The following is a 25502-nucleotide window of genomic DNA, read 5'->3' as shown; positions in this document are numbered from 1 at the left end:
ATGAAGTAAGTATAATGTATATGATAATTTTTTAAAATTTTAAAGTTTCAATGATTCTTTTAAAATGATAGCATAACAATTAAAATTGTTACTAATTTTATTATTATAATTTAAAAAGGAATAACATAATATAATGTTTCTTCACTTAAAATGTATCATGACCCTCTCGGTGTTTGCTTTGATTCAAACTCTCATAAGACTCATTCGCAGATTGAATATGTTTTTATTTATAATAACAACATCTTCGAATTATTTAAATTGATTCTAGCTCTCCATGAAACCAGCATAAAATGCATATAATTATGATTTGTCATCTATATGACATCCATAATACATGTAGTTTTCTCTTCACAATAAACACTTTTTTGTATTATATGAAAACAATAAAATATGCATTGTCCAAATTTTTTTGCACTAATGAGTTCCAATAGAATTGAAAAATTGATATTAAGCAAATACGATATAATGACAACCTTCCAAACTTATTCACCCAGATACTATTGACATCAACATTTAAAAAATTAGTGTATAACATTAACATGTAACAGTTCATTAAACAACTAAATTAATTCATATCATCTCACTACAAAGAGAGTGATATTAGTTAAAAGGAGCAAATTCTTGAAATATGTTATATACTAGCCAAAATATACATTGTACTACTTTTTCATTTATTAGGTTTTGTTTCACTAGGTTTTTGTAACACATTCAACATCACTTTATCATATATCAAATGGTTTCGTTCTTTTATTTTTTATTTTTCTTATTAGGTTTTTCCTTAATTTTTTTTATTAGGCTTGGGCAGCAACATTAAATTTTGGACAGTGGAAACAGCTGATGTCTGTGCCCCCCAACCCCTGCTTTAGACACACACTTCATCACTTGCGATATAAATTTTACACAGCTTTCGTTTCTCATCCTTACACTCATCAATATATTTTTCAATATTTCTTTTTGCAATATTTAATTATTCAATTATGTTCGCAACAATTATTAAAATTTTTATTTATTTTATTATTACTTTTTAAAAAGTCATAACATGATATAATATGTCATTATTATTGGTCAATGCTGTAACAAATAATATAATATTTCTCGTATCTAATGAAATCTAGTTAAACAATCACAAAGGTCCTTTTAATTATTAATATAAATTAACAACCTGCAATGAAATTTCCAGGAAACTGCATTGAAAATTTTCCCTCGAGGTATTAAAAAGTTACAACTCTTCCTTCATTTCAGGGGGAAAAAGTAATAAATCCGAACTTACCAAGTATTTTCTGGGACGCATTTCTTTGCCAGATTATAATGTATAAATAAAGCTTTCTTGATTGTTTTGGTCATGTGTAAGCAGACACAAACATTAAAGCAATGGACCTCTCATCTATTTTGATCCACGGTGAAGAGACAGAAAACAAACGGCAACCCATGTTGCCCACGAATGGAGCAAGTTCAAGCCATTCAATTAAGGGCAAAGACGTAGTAGCTGTAGTGCCAGACGAGGGTGCTGAATTCCGAAATCCATTTTCGCAAGAAGTAATCTCTTTGACGAGGCGTCGTATTGAAGACATGTTGAGAAATAGCGAAAAAATAAGAAATTCAGTCCAATTCTTCTCCGCCATGCGACTTCCTAATACGATCAGCAGTATCAGTTCAAGGTATATGATACCTGAGATTGTATCAATCGGTCCTGTCAATAGCAAGAAAAGCGACCATCTGCTTCAGTTCGAAGATTACAAATGGTTCTTTCTTGATAAGTTCCTTCGCCGGTGTGAGAAGGACCACAGAGACCTGGGCAGCCTTATTTTGGAAATGCAGAGTTTAGAAGCTCGTACTAGAGATATTTACTCAGATTATAAGCAGATCTACGAGATGCCAAGTGAAGATTTGATTCAGATGATGTTGCTTGATGGCTCCTTTCTGATTGAGCTCTTGTGCTATCTCAGCCGAGACGAAATTCCCAATGATCCCATTCTCGTTCAGCCATTCTTGATTCCCGTTCTTGCCAGGATGTTCTTAAACTTGAGAACCAACTTCCTTTGTTCGTTCTCACGTCATTGTTCGATCAACCTGACGATAAATTTAAGAAGCTTGCCTTGGAATTCTTCAATCTTTCCTGGACAGGTCCCAGACTGACGGTACCGTTCGAACTGCCTAATTGCAGTCATTTACTGGAATTATTTCACTGTTGTTCGGTTAAACAGCTGTCAGTCAACCATGGCAACGATCAGACGTACGCATCAACACATTCGATGCATTGCGTAACGGAACTGAAGCTATCAGGAATCAAGTTCACGCAAAGAAAAACACCTGAAACCTTTCTGGATATAAAATTCAAGAACCGGGTTCTCCAAATTCCAGCTATCACATTCAACGAAATGATGAAGACTGTGCTGATAAATTGTGTGGCCTTAGAACAGTCTCGAGAACGCCACATCAAGTATTTCTGTAACTACGTCTCTTTTTTTTTTCTCGTCTCATCTGCCAACTAAGAGACGTCTCGTCCCTTTCTTTCGATGGAATCATCTCAAAATTTTCCGACGATGACAGATACATTGCAGATTTCTCCAATGATCTTGGAAGAAACACGCAGTGTGTCAGAGGCAGTTATCTTTCTGATGAAATTAAGAATGTTGAGGCCTATTACAATAACGACCGGACAAGTTTACCGCGCAATTATTTCACTACTAAATGGAGAGTCCTCCATGTCTTTGCTGCCTCTTTCCTCTTGGTGCTTGCCTTCCTTCAAACTCACATGTCATTACTGAGTTACAACCGTGGCTTGAAATAATGTGGGTATAAGGGTATGGTTCTTGTTATTTAGATCAACAACTTGAATGCTTTTAGAAATGTCCATATGTGCTTGTTCAAGATAACTACCTGGAGTCTGTGTCTGTATCCATTGCTTATACTGGGACAGAGACATTATGAGTGTGTTTATGTCGTATACCTGCACAATGAAGTGGGGGCACCTGGGTAATGGTCAATCCCACTTTATTGTGGCAGGTGGATTGAATAAGTCTTTTAGATAAAGTTGTTTGTTTGTTTAGTTTGAATTAGTCAACATGATTGTTTTTGAGTTGTACATATTTATTCGTAGGAAAATTTGTTTAAGTTTTTCCCATAGTAGAGATAAATAAAAATCAAGCAATTTTTATTACATTCCAACTCTCTTGATTTTGATTTGGGGGTTGTAGGCTTTTCTCGAACTAAACTTTGTTTCTTTCTTATTAAGCCTTTTGCGATTGTCAATCTATTTTCTCTATTTCGTCCAATTACACGATCTCTACATAACAGTTTATCTATCTATCATCGTAAATTCCCAACAAATGAAATGGTGAAAGATTAGCGAAACAATAGATTGAACAGGTTTAGGAAGCAATAATGAGTATTTTTCAAGTATTTCTTGGTTATACTTGAAAAGAAGTTTCTTTAGTTAGTTGTGTTGGTTGTCAATTTATTCAAAGAAAAGAAGTTCTTTTGCATCATTATGTCGATTACTGTTAGAACACTCCAAAGATGATACACAGTAACTTTAGCTATGCGGAATGCATCATGGCATGGAATTTGTCCGTTTTGTAGGGTTTGCACGATTTAATTTGGTATGATTTGATAGCTTTTTTTTTAAAACAAAATAAAAAAAACCGTTTAAAAAATTTCTAAACAAAATCAAACCAAACCAAACTTTAAACAATGGTTTGAAAAAATTATAAATAAAACCAAATTATTTCAAGTTTCAAATCAAACTAAATCAAATCAGACTGAGAAAATATAGTTTAGTCTTATTTGAATTACGGTTTGAATATATTAAAATCATTCACTTTTAAATAGATATTATTTGATAAAATTAATTGAATTATAATTTTTTAGAACATAATATAAACATATAAAATAAATGTGAAATATATATATAATATTCATGTAAAGAAAATGAAAAAATAAATATAAAAAAAGTTATATACTTAATTGTTTATTGAAAAATTCTATCAAAAATAGCTATATATATGTAATGTTAAAAAATACGAATTATGGTTTGGTTTGGTTTAAAAATAACTCAAATTGAAAACTGTTTTTAAAAAATTTATCAACCCAAACTAAACTATTTTACAATCAAAACAAACTGTAATTAAGTTCGGTTTTACAGTTTGAACCAAATTACGCAAACCCCTACTATTTTGTCTTGAAACATTTTTATTAGGAGGTGAGCTTTGTGATCACATTACATAAATCCGACACTTCAGCCGAAAAAAATGGTTTTGCAGTGCATTTCTTCTTGATGCTATTGATAGAATTTTTTACTACCATAAAGGTAAAGTGTTTTTTTCTCTTTTCAACTAGAAGATCAGTATCGTAGTGGAATCTGTATATGCTAATTGCAAATTGATATTGATGCTTAGTTATCTGTCTTTGTCATGCAGCACCTTTTTTCTCATCTAGAGTAGAATTTTTATCCTTTGACGCTTGAAGGTTGAGGCATACTTTAGAAGTACTGTAGTTGTATGTGATGTAAAAGGTGTTATATTCCATCAAAAGGTTAGTATAAAAATCCCCATTTAAAGGAATGTATCCATGCCAACAGTTTTGACATCAACATCTCTGTCTTCTACCTAATACCGCCCACAATCTCTAAATTGAGTTTCACTCAAACCAGAATTTTACCTTTATGATTTTCTTCTTAGTTTCCTCTACAAATTGGCCTCTTTCATTGTAATAATCAAAATCTAGGTTGCCATTTATGTTCCAAGTGTCAAGATTGTGGCGATAGTTGATTATGGGGTGGATTTGAGCAAAGGTGAGTTCAAGTTTAGCTTAGTATAAGGAGATTTTGAAGGACATAAGCTCAAGTTTGAGCTTGAAATGATAAGATTTCATATTATAGATACGAGCAAAAGATTATAATAACACCAGTTGATCAAAACAACGTTATTTTATCAATATACATAAACTATTTATGAGCCTATTAAGCTAAACACCTATATGGCTTTAGTTTGAGCTCGACTTGCATGGGCATAGCTGGCCGAAATGATGTTATTTTATTTGCATACTTGAATCGCTTGCGAGCATATTGAGTTGAGCACCCTTGTGCCTAGAGATAAATAGTGTCATATACTCATGGCTTGAGCTTGACCTATGATTGCTCTCTTTAAGCTCAAAAGAGCTGAGCTAACAATCAAGTTTGAGCTAAATCGATTCGAATCAAGTTGAGTGATAGGCTATAAAATAGATATGGCAGTTTGATAGGTAGTTGTACTGTTCTTGAGTTAAGTTTAAGAAGCAAAAGAAATCCATTTGAATGGTTCATAAGTTGGTTCCTGGCAGTTTTACAGTTGAGAAAGAGTCACAAACTTATAGCCTCAGAAATCCTCAGTCTTGTATGTGGTTACTAACTTCAAACCTGAAGAAAACTTAGAAACTTATGGAGAAAGAAAGATTAGTCGTTGTATGCGAAGACGGTTAGCTAAGAATTGTGTTGATGCTGGGTAGGTAGATCAGTTCATAACAACATTCAATTCTATGAAATAGAACATTGTATTCAATTCCTTGCGGGTGTTAGTTTTGTTTGCCCAGAAAGACAAATCAAACGTAGAATATGTTGAGAATTAGCTTTAGAAAGTTGAGAGAATTTGAAGTTCTTGTAGAAGTAAGGCAACTAACTCTTCGGAAGTCTTAGATGTAAAGTAGGTAGAATAGGTAAACAGTTAAGAGGGAACAGGCTCTATTATTATCATATGAAAGCTTACTAATGGTTGGGATTATGGTTGCCGAGTGACAAATCCAATTGTGTATAAAAAACTTAATTTTCACCTAATTTTTTTGTATTATTTGTCATTTCATATTGCAGGATTTTACCAATATATATAGATTTGTAGTATTTTATCTAATATGCTTATCGTATTATACTGGTTTTTGATACATTTTATTGTTCTCCATGCGTATTGTATCATATTATATGATGTATATAGTGTATCGTATGATACCAATAACTGTAATTAAGATTGTCAACCTACTTAGAGCAATCTAATAAAAATATGTTGGGTTTTGATTTATTAGCTTTTCTTTTTTGTAGAGTCAATTTTGAGTCTAGTCCAAATACAGATTGATTTGAATCTATAATGATTAATTCGAGTTGGCTTAAGATTTTGTTAAAAGGTTATTAGTGAAGTTAATAGTATCATCAACAAAAGGAATAATTTTATCAATGAAATGAACAATATTATCTTATATAAATAGTACCATAGAAAAGGAATTTGAACTGAGTTATTGAACTTAAACTCTAATTTGAATCCAGTTCGAATTGAGCCTTAGTGTTTTTCAGATAGTAGTATGACATGATTGGATCCTCCATCACATTAACGGCAGATAGGGTTACCATAGGAGTTGTAAAACCACCTTGAAAGTAGGTAGGTGAGTCATTTATTGAATCTATTTATAGTTCATAGTTATTAATAATGAAGTGAACATTTATGATAGAAATGCTGACAGTTGAAGAAAAGTGTTTATGTCTAGTAGTGACAGTTACGACCAACAAGAAAGGTGGCAGCAGGGGAAGGCAAGGCAAGGCAAAGCAAGAGGTGGTGGGTGAAAGATGAAAGATGGCTTTCTCTTGCTACTTTTATTACAAGCAATATCTCCTACATTTGGTATGAACGACAATGGTAGGCCAACAGTCAAACCAAGACTCCTTTTTTCTTTTCATATTATTGTTGCTTATCATAATTTATGGAGAAATTAATTACAAAATAAAATAGTATTAATTAAGGTGAGAGATCATTAATTCAAAATTATCTAATTATATGACGATACATTATTTAGTTATTCAATTAGACACTCAAAATTAAGTGTATATACTTTATTGATAGCATGTAATATTGGCTTGGGTAACATGAACTTTGGTGAGATTCTAATACCTCGAAAACTTAAGTTCCTTGCGAGGTTCGAAAAGCATGAATTGGGTTACATTAGACTAAGTCGAGTTTGGATATTGTTTAGTTCGAAATTGATTTGATTATAAAAAAGTTAGCTCAAAATTGGATAGAATTAAATAAATTGAGGTTCAAGTTTGGTTTGAAAATTATTTTATTTTAGATTCAATTTGAGCTAGTTTGAACTTAAACGCTCTAATCAGTTTAAACTTGATTTTTTTTATAAAAACAACTTTAATCATTATTTCGAATTCAACTTATTTGATCTAGGTTTGAATGGTTTGGATCAAATTCAACAATGACTTAGGGTGTAAGATCAAACTTAGGATTGTTATTAATGGAATAATTAGTGTCTCATTAAAATTTTAGAAATTATTATTATTATTATTTTGAAATTTAGAAACATAAGAAGAAATTTCAAAAGTTCGTTAATTCTACATATTTGATTTAATAAATTTCTGTTTTGACTATTGATTGAAGATTTTTAACAGAGTCTTTTTCAATTTGTTGACTACAAAAAGTTGTGCAATAATTAATTATTTATTTTGGATAATTAATTGTTTATTAGAGATTCAGTTAATTTCAATTTTAAGTTACTTTCTAACCTGAGAAAAGTAACAATTAAGTATACTTAAGCTAACTAATTAGCATCATGATTACTCTAAATCAAATTTCAAAACCATTAAAATCATGTGGTATTTTTTTTTTCTCCATGTTAATTAATAAATTACTACAAACAAAAAGCTTGAGGATTCTCTTATTTGATTTTTTTTTTATTTACATACAATTAATAGTAAAAACAAAAAAATTATTAAATTTAAAGAAATATAATGTTTGAAAAAAATAAAGTTTTGATGTAATAAATTAATTAGATATTATTTAATCCGGTTGAAACTTAAAACAATAAAATTATGTGCATAAATAATTATGTGTCATTTTGTAATTGAGTATTGATTTATCTTTAATTTTTAATTATCATTTAATTATATAATGACATATCGTTTAATTACTTATATTAAAATATATTATAAAAAAGATTAAAAAATACAATTAAATTGAAGTGAATGCCAATCTAACCAATTGGGTAGGATTCAAGTTGCTTGAATTTGGATTAAATGACCCAAATTTGAATGAAAGATTTAAGTTTTTTCGTAAAAATAGTTGAACTCGAATCAATTCAAATATTAAAGTTTGAGTTTTTTAAAATCAAATTTAAAATAAAATTATTTTCAAATTAAATTCGAATCTTTATTCATTAATCTTAAGTTAATTTTTTTGAATTCAAATCAATTTAAATTAAATTTTATTTAGGTACAGTATGAATTGAATCTGATGGTATTATAATTAAGTTTGACTGAAATTAGTCTCTTCTCCACGTGCAAAACAGAGATTAATTAGCAGCAAAACTGTTAGCTAATTAGGTTTGAAAGTTGATCATAAAAAATGAAGTCAAAATTTATACGTATGAAAACAGAAGTACGTACCTTCTCATGCATCTTTTATATTTAATTATTATTTTTAAATACATTGCATTTACATCATTGTGTGCATGAAATTAGGGTTAGATTCTATCCAAATCAAACTTAATTATAATCTAATTTTAGATTAGATTGAATTCGATTTAAAAATAATTTAATTTTAAATTTAATCAAACTAATTTAATCTTAAATAATTAAATAGTTCAAACATGATTCATTTTATAAAAACAAGCTTAATTTTTTGATTAAACTTAAATAATTCAAATTAAATCCAACCTAACACGAAATATCTTAAGGTTTATATGTCCACGATTAATTTAAAAAAAAAATCCATTAAGTCATGAAGTTTCAATGTAATTTTGCACATTATTTTGATAAATTATACATCAATTTTTGTATTTAAATTAATAAGTGACAAGAAATAACAAAAAATATATTTAAAAGAAGTAAGGTGTAATAATAATAATAATAATAATAATAATAATAATAATAATAATAATAATATGAAAAAAGGTGGGTTATAAGTAGGTTAGAAACTAGCAGAAGATGTTGAAAGCAGAACCAAATTCACCCTACCAAGCAACCTCTCCTTCTCAATCTCATATAACGGAAAGCACTTTCTCCTTCTCTATATCTTCCCTTTGATCTCAATTTCCTTTCACTTTACTTGTTTCTCTGATCTTCCTCTTCTTTCTCTTCTTCCACTTTGATCCAAAACCCTAAAACTTTCCTACATATATATACATGCATCGCCTGAAACTCCCCTCAAACCCCGTTTAACCTTTTAACTCTTTGATTATATTGTCAAGATCTTAGTGGGATTCTGGTTGTTCTAGATTGATTGAATTTTGAATTTTTTTCAGTACATAGAAGCATCACTGATGTATCTTTCCTCGCTAGGTTGCTTCTTTGATCTTTGTGTTGTTAGGTTATAGATATAGTTGAGTTTAATCTAGCTATTTTTAATCAAGTTCGATCATCTTCTTCATTGGAAGAGTGCAGAGGCATCGTGTACAGTGAAAGAATTAGAGGAATATTGATTAGGGTTTTCTACAGTTTGATTGATCTTCAGCTGCCTGTGTGAGATTATTTCTACATATATGCATATATCTATGTATATGTATTGAAGATCAAATGTGCACCAGAGGACATTGGAGGCCAGCTGAGGATGAAAAACTTCGAGAGTTGGTGGAACGTTATGGCCCCCATAACTGGAACGCCATAGCTGAAAAGCTTCAAGGCAGATCAGGTAATTAGTTAATTAATTAAATTTAAAAGTCCATTTCATCTTATTTCCATATTTTCTCTCTGTGTTAATGAATAATCCACCAGGGTTTGATTCAAAATCAAGTTAATTAAGCAAGAAAAATTGTGATTAATTTATGCGCAATGATGGGTATACACCTTAAGTACACCAAATGTATAAACAAACGATGTATTATTATGTGATTAAATATTAATTTAAAATCAATCAATCATATAATCATATATCACATATATATTTATTTATATGGTTTTATTATTGATTTGTTAATAGTTGTGATTATTATTATTATTATTATTATCAGGGAAAAGCTGTAGGTTGAGATGGTTCAATCAACTGGATCCAAGAATCAACAGAAGCCCTTTTACAGAAGAAGAAGAAGAGCTTCTTTTAGCTTCTCATCGGATCCATGGAAACCGCTGGGCGGTGATCTCGAGACTGTTTCCAGGACGAACTGACAACGCTGTGAAGAACCATTGGCATGTCATCATGGCTCGAAGATGCAGAGAAAGATCAAAACTTTCCGCCAAAAGAGCCGCCCAAACTCTCCTAAATAATCATTACAGCTTACCTCGTATGCATCCTCATCATCATCATCTTCAGCATTATCAAGCACCAGCAGGTTTTAATATAATTGAAAACAATGGAGATGAGAAGAATCGAGGAGTGGAGTTTTACGATTTTCTGCAAGTGAACACGGATTCAACCAAGAGTGAAGTGATTGATATGTGTAATTTTGCGAGAAGGGATGATGAGGAAGTCAATCAAGAAGCGAGAGAGCTGCGACGAAGCTCGCAATTTATCGATTTCTTATCGGTAGGACGAGATTGATTAATTGATGTTCAGAGCTGTAGCTATGTAGAATTTTGATGGAAATTGTCTTGGAGAGGAAGATGACATGCCACTGGAAACGAAAATAACTTGCACTTTCGTTTCCAGTGGCATGTCATCTTCCTCTCCAAGACAATTTCCATCAAAATTCTACATAGCTACAGTTCTGAACATCAATTAATAAACTAACTATAAAATGAAGTTCAATTAGTTATCAGAATGTGACAGAAGAACTATAGATGTATTATATATTTATGTTATTCATTTTGATTGCATGTAGGTAGAATTATATATGCATACAGAGATATATGAAGAAGAAGAAGTTGTAGTTTGTGTTATATTGTAAAGAGCAATATTATTTACACTCAGTTTTGGGTATCTAATTAGATACTCAGATGATTAGATATTATTTTATTTTAATTCGAAATCATTCGATCATATGATGATATATTATCATGTGATTGAATGAATATTCAAATTAAATGCATATAGTTCTATTGTATTGTAAAACCGAGTCTTTTAATCAAGAATGTCAAGCTGAGGATGAAATCAAGAATTTTAATCTCTTGTCTCTTGGAACTACCCATCATCTGCATATAAGCTGGTTGTTACATAATGACATATTAGTCATTTGATACTCATTATAAGTATGAGCAATACTATGTGTATACAAATTTTGTACATAATTTAGATATATAAATGATTTATCATCATATGATTGAGTGTTATTTTATTTTTAATTCAAAATCATTCAATCATTGATGACAAATCTTTCATGTATCCAAATTGTATATAAAAAAAGTGTATACATAGTTTTATTATTATAAGTACATATAAAAACTAGAAATAGAACTGATGGTGATATAGAGTTATATCCTTGTAATGTTACTAACTGTTTATGTACAGCCATCTTAATTAAAGGAGAAATTGTTTTCCTTCATTTTCTTTGTTTCCTTTTGAGAATATGAACCTGAAAGTAAAGAAAATTTTTTCATCTTTGGCATATATGAGACCGTAGTCTCTCTATTCAGTCAAATATGTGTTTGGATCGGGTAATAATTTTATTATAAAAAATGAAAGATTATTACAAAGATAGATTATTTAAATATTACTATATAAATTATCATGTATAAATAATTATTGTGTTTGATTAATAATAATAAATAAATACTGAGATACTAACATTCTTTAATTCCCTTAAAAGGTAATGAGTATAATTTAATATTCTGTTTTTCTAATTAACATGTCTTATGTTAAAGTATTAAATTTACAGTATTTTCTAAAATATTTTTCACATTAATATAATTTATTAGGATTTTAATGCCCTTAAAAGATTAACGGTATCAATTAGTATACTTCATGCCACAAAATGTGATATTTCGATAGTTCTTGATATTTTAAGTATCCCCTAATTCTTTCATCTCTAAAGGATTTTCTTGAGTAATTACCCAATAAGTAATCGAGTCGATACAAAAGGCCTATTTGGCAATTTCCTTCTGGTTTTATAGTATAATTATTTGGTTCTTATGTCTCTAATTTGAGCTTTGGCTACCAATGCAATAGAAATTAATATATGCAAAGGGCTACATTTAGTCCTCACATGGGATAACCCATGCGGAGATGTTGCTTAGTTGGCTCTAAGAATACATGAGGTATTAAGGGATTTTTACAACTAGTAGCTTAAACTTTTATCTCTTATAGTACTTTTTGCACATGTGGTATCACAGCCACCAGGGTTTAAGTCTCATCGAGAGTGGGAGTAGGCACATATGCAAAGTAAAACCCATATTTAATCCTCACGTGGAATCCGTATAAGGTCTGAAGAGATTCCTCTAATGCGTAAGCTTTTAGCTCTAATGGTACCTTGTGTCCATGAATCCAAATAAGATTCATATTAATTTATTTATATTTATTAATATCTAATGTTTATACATGAAATATTATTGTTTTTTTAAGAAAAAAAGTATGTGTATTTATAATAAATATAATTCTTTTAGTTTGAATGATGATGTGTTATTATATGATTAAATGATTTTGAATTAATGATAGATATATCATGATAACACATCATTGATATATCTAATTAAATGTTCAAAACTAAATGCAAATTATTTTATTAAGAGTCATGCTATATATACAAACAATGTACATAATTTTGTACATATGCAATAAATGTCACTATATGATTAAATAATTTTAAATTAGAAATAAAGAAATAATCAATTATATGATGATATGTTATTAGTTATATATATAGTTTTATTATTTTATTAAGACCAAAAGACTTATTCCCACCTAAGGTTTGGTGAAATTTCAAACTTCTACTTGTTAACTTTCAAAAACTTAAATATCTACTATTATGTTAAAAATTACTGTTATGGTTAAGACTAAAAATATTATTTAATTAAAAATTGATTATATATTCTCTAGTTTAAAAATCTAACAATTCTGTCCTTTCCCCTTGTAAGGTTTAAAAAGTAACCATTTCCTTTTGGCTAGCTTTTATCGTTACTCTCCTTCTCTAGTGCTCCCTTTTTCCTCTAGATTGGTACAAACAGAGCATTCAATTTCATCGAAGCAGGAAATAAGACGAACCAATCCCAATCTCTCAACCCTAATGACAATAGACGGTGCACGAAGGAAGATGAATGAAGGTAGACGATAGATGAAACCCAACCCTAATGACAGTTTGTCTTGATTTAAAACCCACTTATAGGTTTTAGATCCAGTTATTGTTCCTCAACGAGGGACAAAATTAGTGATGTTAAAAGGGAGGGGGAATACAGGAGAGAGAGAGAGTGTATTGGGAGGAAGAGAGAGATAAAAAAAAGTTCATCGAAAAATCTAAAAAAAAAACCTTAGGGGGAAAATAGTCACTTTCAAACTTTAAATAGAAAAAAAAATTTTGTATTTTTAAACTAAAAGGGTAAAAATATAATAAATTTTTATTTTTTTAATATTTTAAACTAAATAACATCTTTACTTTTAACTCTAATAATGAATTTTAATGAAAGAGAAGTATTTGAAAATTAATTGATAAAAATTTTATATTTCACTTTACATTAAATCTTTTTTAGAACGGAATAGCATATTACTGTGGAATATACGACATGGACTTCCCTTTACATTTCAATTTTACCTTTAAACCAGGCCCACCAGGGCCCAAATCATCCAGTGCCGCACATTTAAATTGATAAAAGCATCGTGATTTGAGTCAAAGCAATAGTGACCCTTGGATCATGTGACTAAATACACTTAACACCACTAATCACGAGGCTAACACCATTGTAAATGACAAAATTATTAGTTTTACTTGAATATTATTTTATCTAAAGCATCATTTTCTACACTTTTAACCCAACATCATTAAGCGGATAAATTAGACAATAACTTAATCACGTCATTATTGTAAATAATTAATTACACGTAATTAATTATTTTTCATCGTGACCGTCCATTTCATGATAATTAAAAATTAGTAAAAAATAACCAAGCACGGGAGGGGTACTAGTGAGTCAATAAATGTTATTATTACTAGGCTGAATTCTTTTTCTACCTAAGCTTTCATAAACTAACATTTGTCACCCTTTAAATTTGAAAATTTTATTTTCCCACCTATCATCCACTTTATTTCTTTCTTTTCTTCTTTACTCTTTTTTAGTATCTTCTTAATCCCCCCTCACCCTTCTTCCCCCTCTTTTTCATCCCTCCTTACCATTGGCATAACAATTGTCTCAATAGTGTGTTTCGAAACCAAATTCGACTTTAATTAGTTTTTCATAGGTCATTTATGATCTCTAATTTTTTTGTTGAGAATTCTTTCATAACTAAAGATTATTTTTTGTATCAATATTAATGATTAAATATACTACTTATTTGAGGAGTTATAATGTTGTTTTTCAATTTTGTATGGAATATTATATATAATAAAATTTTTCCGTGTTTTCTTGAAACTATTAAAGTTTGTATGGGTGACTTTTGCATATTTAATTTACTTATTGTTATAAAAAATTAAAATACAATTTGAGGTGAATTTTGATTGATTTTAAAAAATTAACTTTAACCATTTAACAATCCAATATTATCAATGAATAGATGGTATTAGATTGGTTTCAATTGAATAAAAAAACCAAAACTTAAGTTTTTTTTTTAGCTCATAGACTAATTAATTAACGATGAGCATATTTATTAATTGATATCAAATCATAACCGATTGTATGTTAGATTCAACTTTGAAGGCTATTAAGAGGCTAGATTCAATCTCATTAGCTACTAATAATCTTTATTTAAGTACAATCAATGTCATTGTAATGAAGCCTCTATGGGTTTTAAACGATAATTATGAAAAAACGATTGTCCAATGAAACTTCTATGTGATTGTACATAATTGATGTTCTGTTGATGTATGCATAATTGATTGATGATGTTGGTTATATGGGCAAAAGACATGTTGTCAATAATTTAGAGAAGACAAATGCATGGGTGATGATGGTGAGTGGTATAGATGACAAAGTCGTAAAGGTGCCAATCGATTGATGATGAAGATCAATGGTATTTCCATAATTCTAATAAAATTAAGACAAATTAGTAATTGACATACATATTAAGTGTTTAGGGTAGTTTTTTAATTTTACTATAAAGACAAATTAGTAATTTACTGTGAAAGTAAATGGTTCTATTAATGGAACTGGATGATAAGGAGATAAATAACTTTTCAAACTTAATGGAAAGAAATATTATGTCATCAAAGTTCAGGGTGGAACCGTTAGTGAGCCTTGTTATTGGTACTATGAATGATTTTCGAAGGCATTTTGTTCTGGTCCCATTAACACCAGACTCGAAGTCACCTGGGGGAGAGAGAAATAAAGAGAGAGATGGAGAGAGTGTGTGTGTGCAGGCCAGAAGCGAAAAATTATATTCAAAACTCCAACTCAAAAAATATGCACATTGAAAAAATATTACGTAAAATTTAAAAAAAAATTCTTGGAAATTTATTTGTAGTTTATTTTGATGTTATTGTCCATTTTGTGACGGCTATGGGTGCCACAAACATTCTCATTTCCTCTTCGATCTGTAAGTGAATTCATTTCGACGTGATTAACATTGGTTTTATTCCTTTTTTCATGATTTTGAATCTGGGATTGCGTTTAATTTTTTATTTGGTTTTGATTTGTGAAAATGGGTTTGAAGCCTAGAGTTCAGGAGGCTTAGGGTTTGAAATTTCTAGGGTTTTGCTTGGACGGGTGTGGATAAGTGGATCTTTGCATCAATGGGATTTGATTTGTGGGGCTTCGCGGAATTTTTATTTCTGGGGTTTTTGGGTTTGGCGAGAAAATGTGCGAAATGGGAATGATTTATTGTTTTTTTATTTGTATTTTGAGATTTGTTGGAGACGTTGAAGCCTCATTAAAGGGATGTTTAGGTAATTTAGAGTGGTAAAATTGTTTTTTGCGTGTTTTAAGTTTTGAGTTGGGTTTTGGAGAAGATTATGATGTGTTATCTCTTTGGTGTGGATAAAAAATTGTGGGAAAAATAGTAATAATAATATTATTATTATTTATAAAATTTGAAACAAATACACACTTTGGTAATGTTGTGAGTTACTGTTTATCAGCCTTGTTGGATCAGTTTCTAGTTCTGCAGAAGCCATAACAACAGGAAATATGTTTTTATAAGGAAAGAATACAGCATTAGGAAATAACATAATCGGATTTTGATATATCATAATTTTCTCTGTGGGGTGTTTCAGGTTTGGTGCATTCTTCATTCTAGTGCCTGCTTTAACAGTGGTAGTTGTTCACGATGGCAGACACAGGCTCAGTTGATGTGATTCTGGAGTTTTTGAAGAGAAATCGCTTCACAAGAGCTGAGGCAGCTTTGCGCAGTGAGCTCAGTAACCGCCCTGATTTAAATGGTTTCATTGAGAAACTTAACTTTGATGAGAAAGACTCAAATGAGGTGTTGGAAGAGAAAAATGGGGGCAAACCAACAAGTGAGAATCAAGGTTCAAGTTCACGAAATAGTAGTGAAGTTTCAAAGGAATTGATTGTGAAAGAAATTGAGTATGGGGCTGGTAGAAATGGGTCTGAAAGCAGATGGAGAAATGCTGCTTCTAGTGGGGAACGTAATAAGCCTAATGAGGCTGTTGGGGCTAATGAAAAGAGCTTCACATTTTCCAAAGGTGCAGGAGACACTGTGATGGATTTGTACTCTTGGAACAATTACAGTTCTATCAATGGACCTTCAGATTCTAACCGAAAGGATGGTGGAAGTAGTAACAATAACTTCCCAGAGCTTCAGATTCCTGAACAGTCAAGATACCATACAAGTGAAGTTCCTGCTTCTGGTGAAAAGAGGACTTCATGGGTGGAAAGTACTAGTAAAGCCAATGCAGAATCCAAGTACGAAAAAATTCAAACAAATGAATCAAAGGTTGTTGATCAGCAACTTAAGACTGGTGTTACATACTCCAAACAGAGATTTGGGGACAACCCTTGGTCAAGAAATGAGGAATCAACAAATTCATCTTCAGATTTGTGGAAAGACTGTTCTGTCAAGACTGTGTTTCCATTCTCTAAGGGGGATGTGTCTACCAGTTATGGCATCATTGCTGCTTCGGACAAAAAGGAAGGCAATAAGAAGACAGATACAGGTGATGTGCGAGCTGCTATTAAGCAGCAGGTGGATGAGGTTGGAAGAGCTTTGTACTTTGGGAAATCTCAGGGGAATTCTGAGCAGAAGAATATGAGCAATGTAATTTTTCCTCTAGCTTCTGATAATCCCAGGGAAGAGTTCCCTAGGCTGCCACCAGTTAAGCTGAAGTCAGAGGACAAGTCATTGAATGTTAATTGGGAAGAAAAGTTCGAGCGCGATGTACCAGGTGCAAAGCTCTATAGTGCTGATAGTACCTTACATATAGGGTCATTTTTGGATGTTCCTATTGGACAAGAAATCAACTCTGCAGGTTTGTCATATGATAAATGATTGGATATGCCTAGTTTTTTTAAACAAAAAATGCTCATTTTACTGTCTACTTACTGTATTTGGTAGATTACATAGAGCACCTTTCATTTACTTGTTTCAAACTGTTATTATCTTCCTAGATTTCTGACTTGGTGTTTATTTTGATTGAAAAAGTTATATTTATGGCTCACTTTGTTACTTCTGAAAAAGAGAAAATGTATGTTCTATTAAATTCTTTTCTTTGCATATAGTGCAGTCATCTAATTCATTGCATATGGTTTCAAAAAATATATTGTGGGTTCTTGTGAATGACCAAAGAGAAAGAGAGAGAGAGAGAGAAGGGAAGCATAGGCTAAACCTTGCTTTAAACAACATTCCTGATCAACCTCTGAACACCTGCTTCAATCCACATGCCACCTAGAAAAAATAAAAAAAATAGAAAACCTCAAAATATTATTCTTCCATGCTGCCAAAGTAGTTTTTTCTCTTTGGTTGTTTCCTATGAAGTTTCAAACTTGTTATTTAGGTTTTATTTTGGCATCCTTTCTTCTGAGATTGATTTTTATAAATGAGGATTAAACCAATCTTTGATTCTTTTGTTCAATTATATTTGAGTTATATGATGCCTAGGACTCTCACACCAATGGCATGCTCTTATAGTTTTTCCTCCTTAAATATCCTTATACCATTTTAGAGTCTTTTCTGTGCTCTTCTTTTATTGTAATCATTAAATGGGCCCCTAAGACCTAAGTTCTTTTTTTCAGCTCTGGTTGTATTAATTCTTAATCACCTCCAAACCAGCTTCCCCTTGCAAAATATCCTTTAAAAGTGACTTAATATCATTTATATTTATTCTTTCGGTAGTACAGTAATTATTGTTGACACAAAGTTATTATGCTTGCATCTATGAATTTCAAGGTATTGTTTCTTTTTTATGGTGTTGTAAATTAAGTTCTTTTTATTTATTGAAATTGAACATCTAAATGACACCTCTTGGCCTGTTCATTGTTTGATTTCTGATTAAATTACTTGTTTAGCCTTCCTTTCCCCCTAATCTTATTGTTTTAATATATAATAGAAATGGTTAAAAATGAAAGGGCATACTAAGCATGTATATTCACTAAATGATTTTCTTTGTATCTTATCCTGTTAAAGGACATTGTTTCATCTTCTATATGTTCACTCGACATTTTATATTCAATATTTTGAGACTTCCATTAAATAAACGGATCTTCATAATTGCATCTACTATGCACTTATATACTGCATAGCAAATAATAGTTGATGGCATATTACACCAGTTAAACAGATGATTTTTTTAGTTGTTATGGTACAAAAATAAATAAATAAATAATAAAGATGTGTGGCACATTAGTTGTCAGTAGTTGTTCTCTCTTAGGTTTGTATGGGACATTTTTAAGCAGAAGCATGCTCACTTGTTTGCTCCAGATTATTAGAGCTTTATGAAAAAATTTTATCTTCTTTCAAAATCCTGCTTTAGGATATTTTCTACCTCTAAATTTTTTCTGCAGTCCTTGATGGAATAACTTCTCATTTTTGATGACATAGGTGGAAAGAGGACTGGAGGAGGCAGTTGGTTATCTGTTAGCCAGGGGATTGCAGAGGATACATCTGATCTGGTTTCTGGTTTTGCTACTATTGGTGATGGTTTGAGTGAATCTGTTGACTATCCACATGAGTATTGGGACTCAGATGAATATGATGATGATGACGATGCTGGATACATTAGACAACCTATTGAGGATGAGGCATGGTTTCTGGCTCATGAAATTGATTACCCTAGTGACAATGAAAAGGGAACAGGACATGGGAGTGTTCCAGATCCCCAAGATAGAGGTCCGGCAAAAGATGAGGATGATGACCAATCTTTTGCTGAGGAAGATTCATACTTTTCTGGTGAACAGTATTTTCAATCTAAAAATGTTGAACCGGTTATGGCTTCAGATGATCCTATAGGGTTGACAGTGACTGAAATATATGAGAGGACTGAAAAGGATTTAATAGATCAATATGATGGACAGTTGATGGATGAAGAAGAGTTGAATTTAATGCGCTCAGAACCAGTCTGGCAGGGATTTGTTACTCAGACAAATGAACTGATTATGTTGGGGGATGGAAAAATTGTGAATGAGTATGGTGGACCTCGGTTAGATGATATATGCATGGATGATGATCAGCATGGTTCTGTTCGGTCAATTGGTGTGGGAATCAACAGCGATGTAGCTGAAATGGGAAGTGAAGTACGGGATAGCTTGCTTGGTGGTAGCAGTGAAGGAGATCAGGAGTATTTTTGTGATCGTGATGTTGGAATTGGTGGTTCCAGACTGTCTCATCATGAATCTGACAAGAAATATATTGACAGAGCAAGCAGGGATATAAAGAAAACAAGTAAACAAGATTCCAGTAAATATGTGGTTATGAATGATAAAGGAACATGTGCACAGGTGAAAAATCTTACTGATGTGGGATTTTCGTTTCCTCCCCCACTAAGAGATGGGCAGTTGGTGCATGCAAGCTCTAGTAAATCATTATGGTCGAGCAACTGTGATCCTGTTACTAGGAATGAAACAGATGAACAGTTGAATGCATTGATGGGGCCTGATGACATGCTTGCAACACGGAGGCAAAAAAGCAGTGATTCTTCAACTGTTAAAAGTTGTAGGGATGAAAATAATGCAAGTGCTGTAAGATCTGAAAATTCTTCTTCCTCAACATTTTCAAATTACGGTTATAATGAAAGAGAGCATGCCAAGAGAGAAGGGGATGAAAAAATTAGTGCTATAAGGGAAGAAGATCCAGGTGCCTCACTTGAAGCTGAAGAGGCAGCTGCCGTCCAAGAGCAAGTGAGGCAAATAAAGGCCCAGGAGGAGGAATTTGAGACTTTTAATCTCAAGATTGTGCATAGGAAAAACAGGCATGTCTCCTAAAAGTACATTTTACTTGTCAATTACTTGGTCATGTTTTTTTTCTGGCTGATTTTGCATATATAGTTGCTGGATTTACATCTAGATTGAACTTTAAATTGCTGTTGCATGAAATTTATGATTTTCTTTTTGCTATTATTTCATTGATTTAAATTGATATACTGTGAAATAGTCTCTTATTTTCTCTGGCTTCCTAACTCATCAGCAGCATCCTTAAGCATCTCTGATAATAATTTACCATTAGTGTTGTACATTCTGATGATTGCCGGATGGGCCCTTGCTGGTTGTCTATTGTACCCCTTCCTTTTACCGTTAACAAAAACTTTACAAAGCACCAAGATTCATGCACTTACTAGTCTACCTTGAAAATAGTGATAGAGATGTTATAAGTGGAGAAAGGATGATACGGGTTTACTTTCTTGGTTAGCTAATCATAAATTGAGTTGCCTTGTTACATCTAAACCTATTGTGAAACATTCATTCTTTGGATTTGTATTTTCCCATTTTTGCTGGGGTTTTCAGGAGCTTTCCAGTTCGGTGAATAATATTTTGAGGTTATATTTGCAAAAACATGAGAAATTTTTATTTTTGAAATAGCAATGGAAGTCTTCCTATTGGAAGTAGTTGATTTGTAAATTTTCTAAGGAAATATGATATGCAAACTTTTATTTATTTATTTTTTAAATTTCAAGGTATTGTGTAGATGTATTACCCCTTCTCTGATTTTCTATTTTCATTGTGCATATTTAATGTACATACCTTTCCCAAATTTCATCCTTTAATATGGTTCAGCAGCTTCTTGAGAATAAAAGGTAGGGCTGTGCTTTGCGCTGGCAAAGAGGACCCTCTCCTGCAGGAGGGAAAGGATGCTTTAGAAGTGTTTAAATTATTATCTTTCATTTTTATAAGTACTCTGACAAATTAAATGACTCTTCTATACAAAAATACTTTTCTCTTCAAGTGTTGTCATGTAGACTCTGGTGAAAAGAATTGCTTAATAACATTTTAGATGGAAATCCATGCATTGTGTGATGACAGTTGCGCTTTTCATATGGTAAACTGCTGCTATTAGCTCGTTCGATTTCAAAGGACTTTTTTGCCTAAAGTACTTGCTTTTTGTTCTCAGAACTGGTTTTGAGGAGGACAAGAATTTCCATGTTGTTTTAAATTCTGTAATAGCTGGTCGCTATCATGTTACGGAATATCTTGGATCTGCTGCTTTTAGCAAAGCTATACAAGCACATGACCTGCATACGGGCATGGATGTTTGTGTGAAAATCATAAAAAACAACAAGGATTTTTTTGACCAGAGCCTTGATGAGATAAAGCTTCTCAAGTATGTCAACAAGCATGATCCTGCAGACAAATACCACCTTTTGCGCTTGTACGATTACTTCTACTATCGAGTAAGTAAGAGTAATGCTTTGTTGTAATGTCAGTGCTCCTTTAACTTTCTCTTTGTCCATATACTAGTGCTAATGCCTCTCTTTTGTTTTTAACATTTTCTATATATCTATTAACATTTCACTTATCACTGAGAATTGGGGTGAGATTTTTCTTACATGCTAACATCAACAACACCTTGGGTTGTCTTGACTAGTGTAAGGCGTTTTGGTTTCAACAAAGAGGTAATGGGCTGAACTCTCCCTTGGAGCTGGCAAACTTGGGATATAATATCCTGCTTGTTCTTGATGAACAATATTTAGGGTCTTGCAGAAATCCTCAGTTTAGAATTAATTTTCTTACCAAAGGTCAAGGCAATAGAGGGTATCCAAAAGAAGAGCGAAAATTCTAGTACTGATCTCCCAATATGTGTGGTTTTGTAGTGCAGACTTTCAAGACAATACATCTCACTACTTTTTTCCCAAGCTTGATAATCTAATTTTTCATGAGTGCTCTAATAGTTTTCCAAAGGTTTAAGGACATTGTTTGGTTAATGTATGATCATTCTCTCTCACATCAGGGTTCTAGTATATTGCATTTTATTCTTGCATTTATTGGAGAATGGTTATTAAAAAGACATGAAGATTTCTGAACTGATTGAAACTACCTACTGCTATTTGTCATTCTCTTACCGCATGCATGTTTCTAGTAATTTGCTTATTTGCTGGAGGTGAATGGTTCTTTGAGCAAAGTTATATCCTATTGATATTCTTAGCAAGATGTGGCATCTATCTAAGTTTTAAGGTTTAGGGTTTAAATTATTCTGTGAGAAGTGCACTAGTATGTGATTCATACATTGTCTAGTCTTTTGTTTGCTGAAGTGCTACTAGATGAGCCTGTAGCTCATGGTGAATTAACTATTTTCTGACTTCCTGTTGTTTTGCAGGAGCATTTGTTAATAGTATGTGAACTTTTGAAGGCAAACTTGTATGAGTTTCATAAATTTAATAGAGAGTCAGGAGGGGAGGTCTACTTCACAATGCCAAGGTTGCAGGTCAGTTGGGTTCCATTTTCAATGACAAAGTTTATATTTATTTTTCCTGATGTTTTTTAATCTCTCAGAATATTTTCTCTGCAGTCAATTACAATCCAATGTTTGGAAGCTCTTCAGTTCTTGCATGGTCTTGGCCTTATACATTGTGATCTGAAGCCTGAAAATATATTAGTGAAAAGTTATAGTAGATGTGAAGTGAAGGTCATTGATCTTGGGAGTAGCTGTTTTGAGACAGATCATCTATGCTCCTATGTTCAATCAAGATCCTATCGTGCTCCAGAGGTTATCCTGGGGCTTCCATATGATAAGAAGATAGACATATGGTCGCTTGGCTGCATATTAGCAGAACTTTGTACTGGAAATGTAAGTATAATAAGCCTTTCAGGGACTAATTATTATTATCATTATTATTTCCTTCATTGTGTGTGTAGTATAAATCATAAGATGCTATAGGTTTCTTATGCGACAATTTGATGGCAGTAAAGGTGCTGATGAGATACCAATTATTCATGGTCAGAAGTATTGTAACCGGCTGCAAATTTTTGTCCTAGAGGCTTTTCTTTTTTAAATTTTTTAATCTTCTCTTTTTGGAGAATATAATTTCTGATGGTTGGAGTTCATTAATGAAATACTGATGTGTGAAACTAATTTATTTGACTCACTTGAACTAAATTTTTTGCTGAAATGCTGTTTGTTAGGTTATTGTTGCATTGATTTGTTGTTATATGGCCTCGACAACAATGCATGTGTTTCTTGGGAATAAATTGTGATATTGATCCTGAAGTTTCTTATCTAAGTGAATTACATGCAGAATTGAATTCAAATGTGATTCTTGCATTTTCTGTTTTGAATATTTTTCCAGTCAGGGACTCGGGATTATCTGAAGTATATATATCTTCTATTTGCCTGTGTAATTTACAAGCCGGTTGAAATGCATGATACAATGAACATATCTGTAGTTATTTCAGCTGAGTTTTTATTGTTATTTCTTTTAATATTAGGGCAGTTTGGTTATGACTAACATGTTCCTGGATGTAGGTCCTCTTCCAAAATGATTCCCCTGCAACGTTACTGGCACGGGTGATTGGAATCATCGGCCCCATTGAACAAAACATGCTTGCCAAGGGACGGGATACATACAAATATTTTAGTAAAAATCACATGCTTTATGAACGGAATCAGGTAACCACCTCTCTGGTTTTGAATAATTTTGTGAATATCTCATTTTTTTTTTTTTGTACTTTTTTAAAATTCTGTGAATGTGAATGTCCTGAACTCTCTTATTACTCTACTTACACACTTGTTTTAGCAATCAGTCTAGGATAGATGACAGTATAGTGCCATGAGGCAAATGAGACATTTAACAGCTTCTTGCACACCTGCCACATTCTAATTAACCTTAGAGGGGGAAAAAAAAAAAATCAAAGATAGCATTTGAGGGGACAAGATATTTTTATCTGGATACCTGTTTGATGGAAGCTTCAGTTGAAGTGCGATGATAGAACTCAATCTTGCAAGTATTTATTTTGTTTTATGTAGCATTTTCCTACTAATTGTTTGCTCAAGTATTATGTCATATTTGTCTGACGTTATTCCGGCATTTGTTCGATACAGCAATTCTTTAACAGTGCATGTCTTCTCAAGTTGTATTTTCTAAATAACTCGTTCCTTGCCATGCTCTTTAATATTTCAGGAAACCAACAGACTTGAATATTTGATACCAAAAAAGTCGTCCTTACGGCACCGATTACCAATGGGGGACCAAGGCTTTATCGACTTTGTAGCTCATTTGCTTGAAGTGAATCCTAAGAAGCGACCTTCTGCATCTGTGGCTCTGAAGCACCCATGGCTATCATACCCTTACGAACCCATATCAGCTTGAACCATCAGAAAACTCTCTTGGTGAAGCATTTTGCAGCTGCCCTCAAGTGTTTTTGGGTTTTGGGTGTTGTCTCCATGAGAGGGAAGGAACTGCATTTGATTACTAACTCAAAACCGGTCATCTGTTTAAAAAAGTGATCTTCAAAGGTTTTTTTTGACCCTACACACACACACCAACACAAAGCAGTTGAATGGTGTGATTGAATGTTGGTGATGTATCGTGTAATTTCTCATTAGTAAGAGTGTAATCTTGCACGTATCGTGTAATTTAGGGATTCCTTCTTTGCACTTTGTTTGATGTGGAGGTAGGGGAATCTTGCATCTTGTTGTACATGATGTGTGATAATTCTTTTAGGTTATTTAGTAATAGCTTGTGAAATACCTGCTGCTTGTCGAATTTTGTTTGGCTTTTGACAAGATTTTACTGCTCTGTATCACAAGTTTGGAGCAGCAAGTCCAGTAAGAACCTTTCATATGTGCCTTCTCCGCAATTGTTGTATCGGCAGGGCTCTCTTCTGGACATTATTTGGCATCATGCCATTATCCGCCTAAAAATTTAGTTGACATCTTTGAGCTTTGGCCTTATTATAACCTGATATGAAACCAATGTAAGATTATCTTTCAGCTTCTGTTTCAATTATAATTCATAGATTCTTATTATACAGTATTGAGAAAAAGTTGGTGGGAACAATTGTTTTGAGATGGGTTGAGTTCAATAAAACTATAAAGTTAAAAAATAAATATTAATTTGTATATTAATGAGTATATTTAATATTATTT

The 25502-nt window shown here is 32.1% G+C and overlaps 3 protein-coding genes across 4 annotated transcripts; all 3 read left to right on the top strand.

The window, feature by feature from the left end:
- The first annotated feature begins 1371 nt into the window (after positions 1 to 1371).
- Positions 1372 to 2931, top strand: LOC123204372. Its single transcript, XM_044620977.1, has 4 exons — positions 1372 to 2124; positions 2205 to 2440; positions 2551 to 2731; positions 2848 to 2931. The coding sequence occupies exons 1-4, from the start codon at positions 1372 to 1374 to the stop codon at positions 2929 to 2931; spliced, it is 1254 nt and encodes a 417-aa protein (XP_044476912.1).
- A 6038-nt stretch (positions 2932 to 8969) lies between these two features.
- LOC123204869 (transcription factor MYB52-like) lies at positions 8970 to 10577 on the top strand. Its single transcript, XM_044621673.1, has 2 exons — positions 8970 to 9650; positions 9970 to 10577. Exons 1-2 carry the CDS (start codon positions 9536 to 9538, stop codon positions 10494 to 10496), a joined length of 642 nt encoding a protein of 213 aa, XP_044477608.1. The 5' UTR covers positions 8970 to 9535; the 3' UTR covers positions 10497 to 10577.
- A 4729-nt stretch (positions 10578 to 15306) lies between these two features.
- Positions 15307 to 25346, top strand: LOC123204457. 2 transcript variants are annotated; one of them, XM_044621120.1, is made up of 8 exons: positions 15307 to 15569; positions 16246 to 17460; positions 19029 to 20394; positions 21531 to 21810; positions 22734 to 22841; positions 22926 to 23204; positions 23880 to 24023; positions 24535 to 25346. In XM_044621120.1, the coding sequence occupies exons 2-8, from the start codon at positions 16299 to 16301 to the stop codon at positions 24721 to 24723; spliced, it is 3528 nt and encodes a 1175-aa protein (XP_044477055.1). In that variant the 5' UTR covers positions 15307 to 15569; positions 16246 to 16298; the 3' UTR covers positions 24724 to 25346. The 2 variants fall into 2 exon arrangements, with proteins under 2 accessions (XP_044477055.1, XP_044477056.1); XM_044621121.1 differs by lacking the exon at positions 15307 to 15569 and adding an exon at positions 15684 to 15918.
- The last annotated feature ends 156 nt before the right edge of the window (positions 25347 to 25502 follow it).

Source organism: Mangifera indica, chromosome 20 (assembly GCF_011075055.1).
Source record: "Mangifera indica cultivar Alphonso chromosome 20, CATAS_Mindica_2.1, whole genome shotgun sequence".
NCBI classification, from domain to species: domain Eukaryota; kingdom Viridiplantae; phylum Streptophyta; class Magnoliopsida; order Sapindales; family Anacardiaceae; genus Mangifera; species Mangifera indica.
The sequence above is the reverse complement of the archived record's forward strand: the minus strand, read 5'-3'. Positions and strand labels throughout refer to the sequence as shown.

What these genes read in the sequence shown, in the direction of transcription:
- LOC123204457 (XM_044621120.1), top strand. Translation starts at nt 16,299, where the DNA reads ATGGCAGACACAGGCTCAGTTGATGTGATTCTGGAGTTTTTGAAGAGA. An exon ending in ACAAGAAATCAACTCTGCAG is followed by an intron (nt 17,461 to 19,028) that starts GTTTGTCATATG and finishes TTGATGACATAG; the next exon opens with GTGGAAAGAGGACTGGAGGA. An exon ending in TCACAATGCCAAGGTTGCAG is followed by an intron (nt 22,842 to 22,925) that starts GTCAGTTGGGTT and finishes TTTTCTCTGCAG; the next exon opens with TCAATTACAATCCAATGTTT.
- LOC123204869 (XM_044621673.1), top strand. Translation starts at nt 9,536, where the DNA reads ATGTGCACCAGAGGACATTGGAGGCCAGCTGAGGATGAAAAACTTCGA. An exon ending in AAAGCTTCAAGGCAGATCAG is followed by an intron (nt 9,651 to 9,969) that starts GTAATTAGTTAA and finishes TATTATTATCAG; the next exon opens with GGAAAAGCTGTAGGTTGAGA.
- LOC123204372 (XM_044620977.1), top strand. Translation starts at nt 1,372, where the DNA reads ATGGACCTCTCATCTATTTTGATCCACGGTGAAGAGACAGAAAACAAA. An exon ending in TCTCGAGAACGCCACATCAA is followed by an intron (nt 2,441 to 2,550) that starts GTATTTCTGTAA and finishes CGACGATGACAG; the next exon opens with ATACATTGCAGATTTCTCCA. An exon ending in TTGCTGCCTCTTTCCTCTTG is followed by an intron (nt 2,732 to 2,847) that starts GTGCTTGCCTTC and finishes GAATGCTTTTAG; the next exon opens with AAATGTCCATATGTGCTTGT.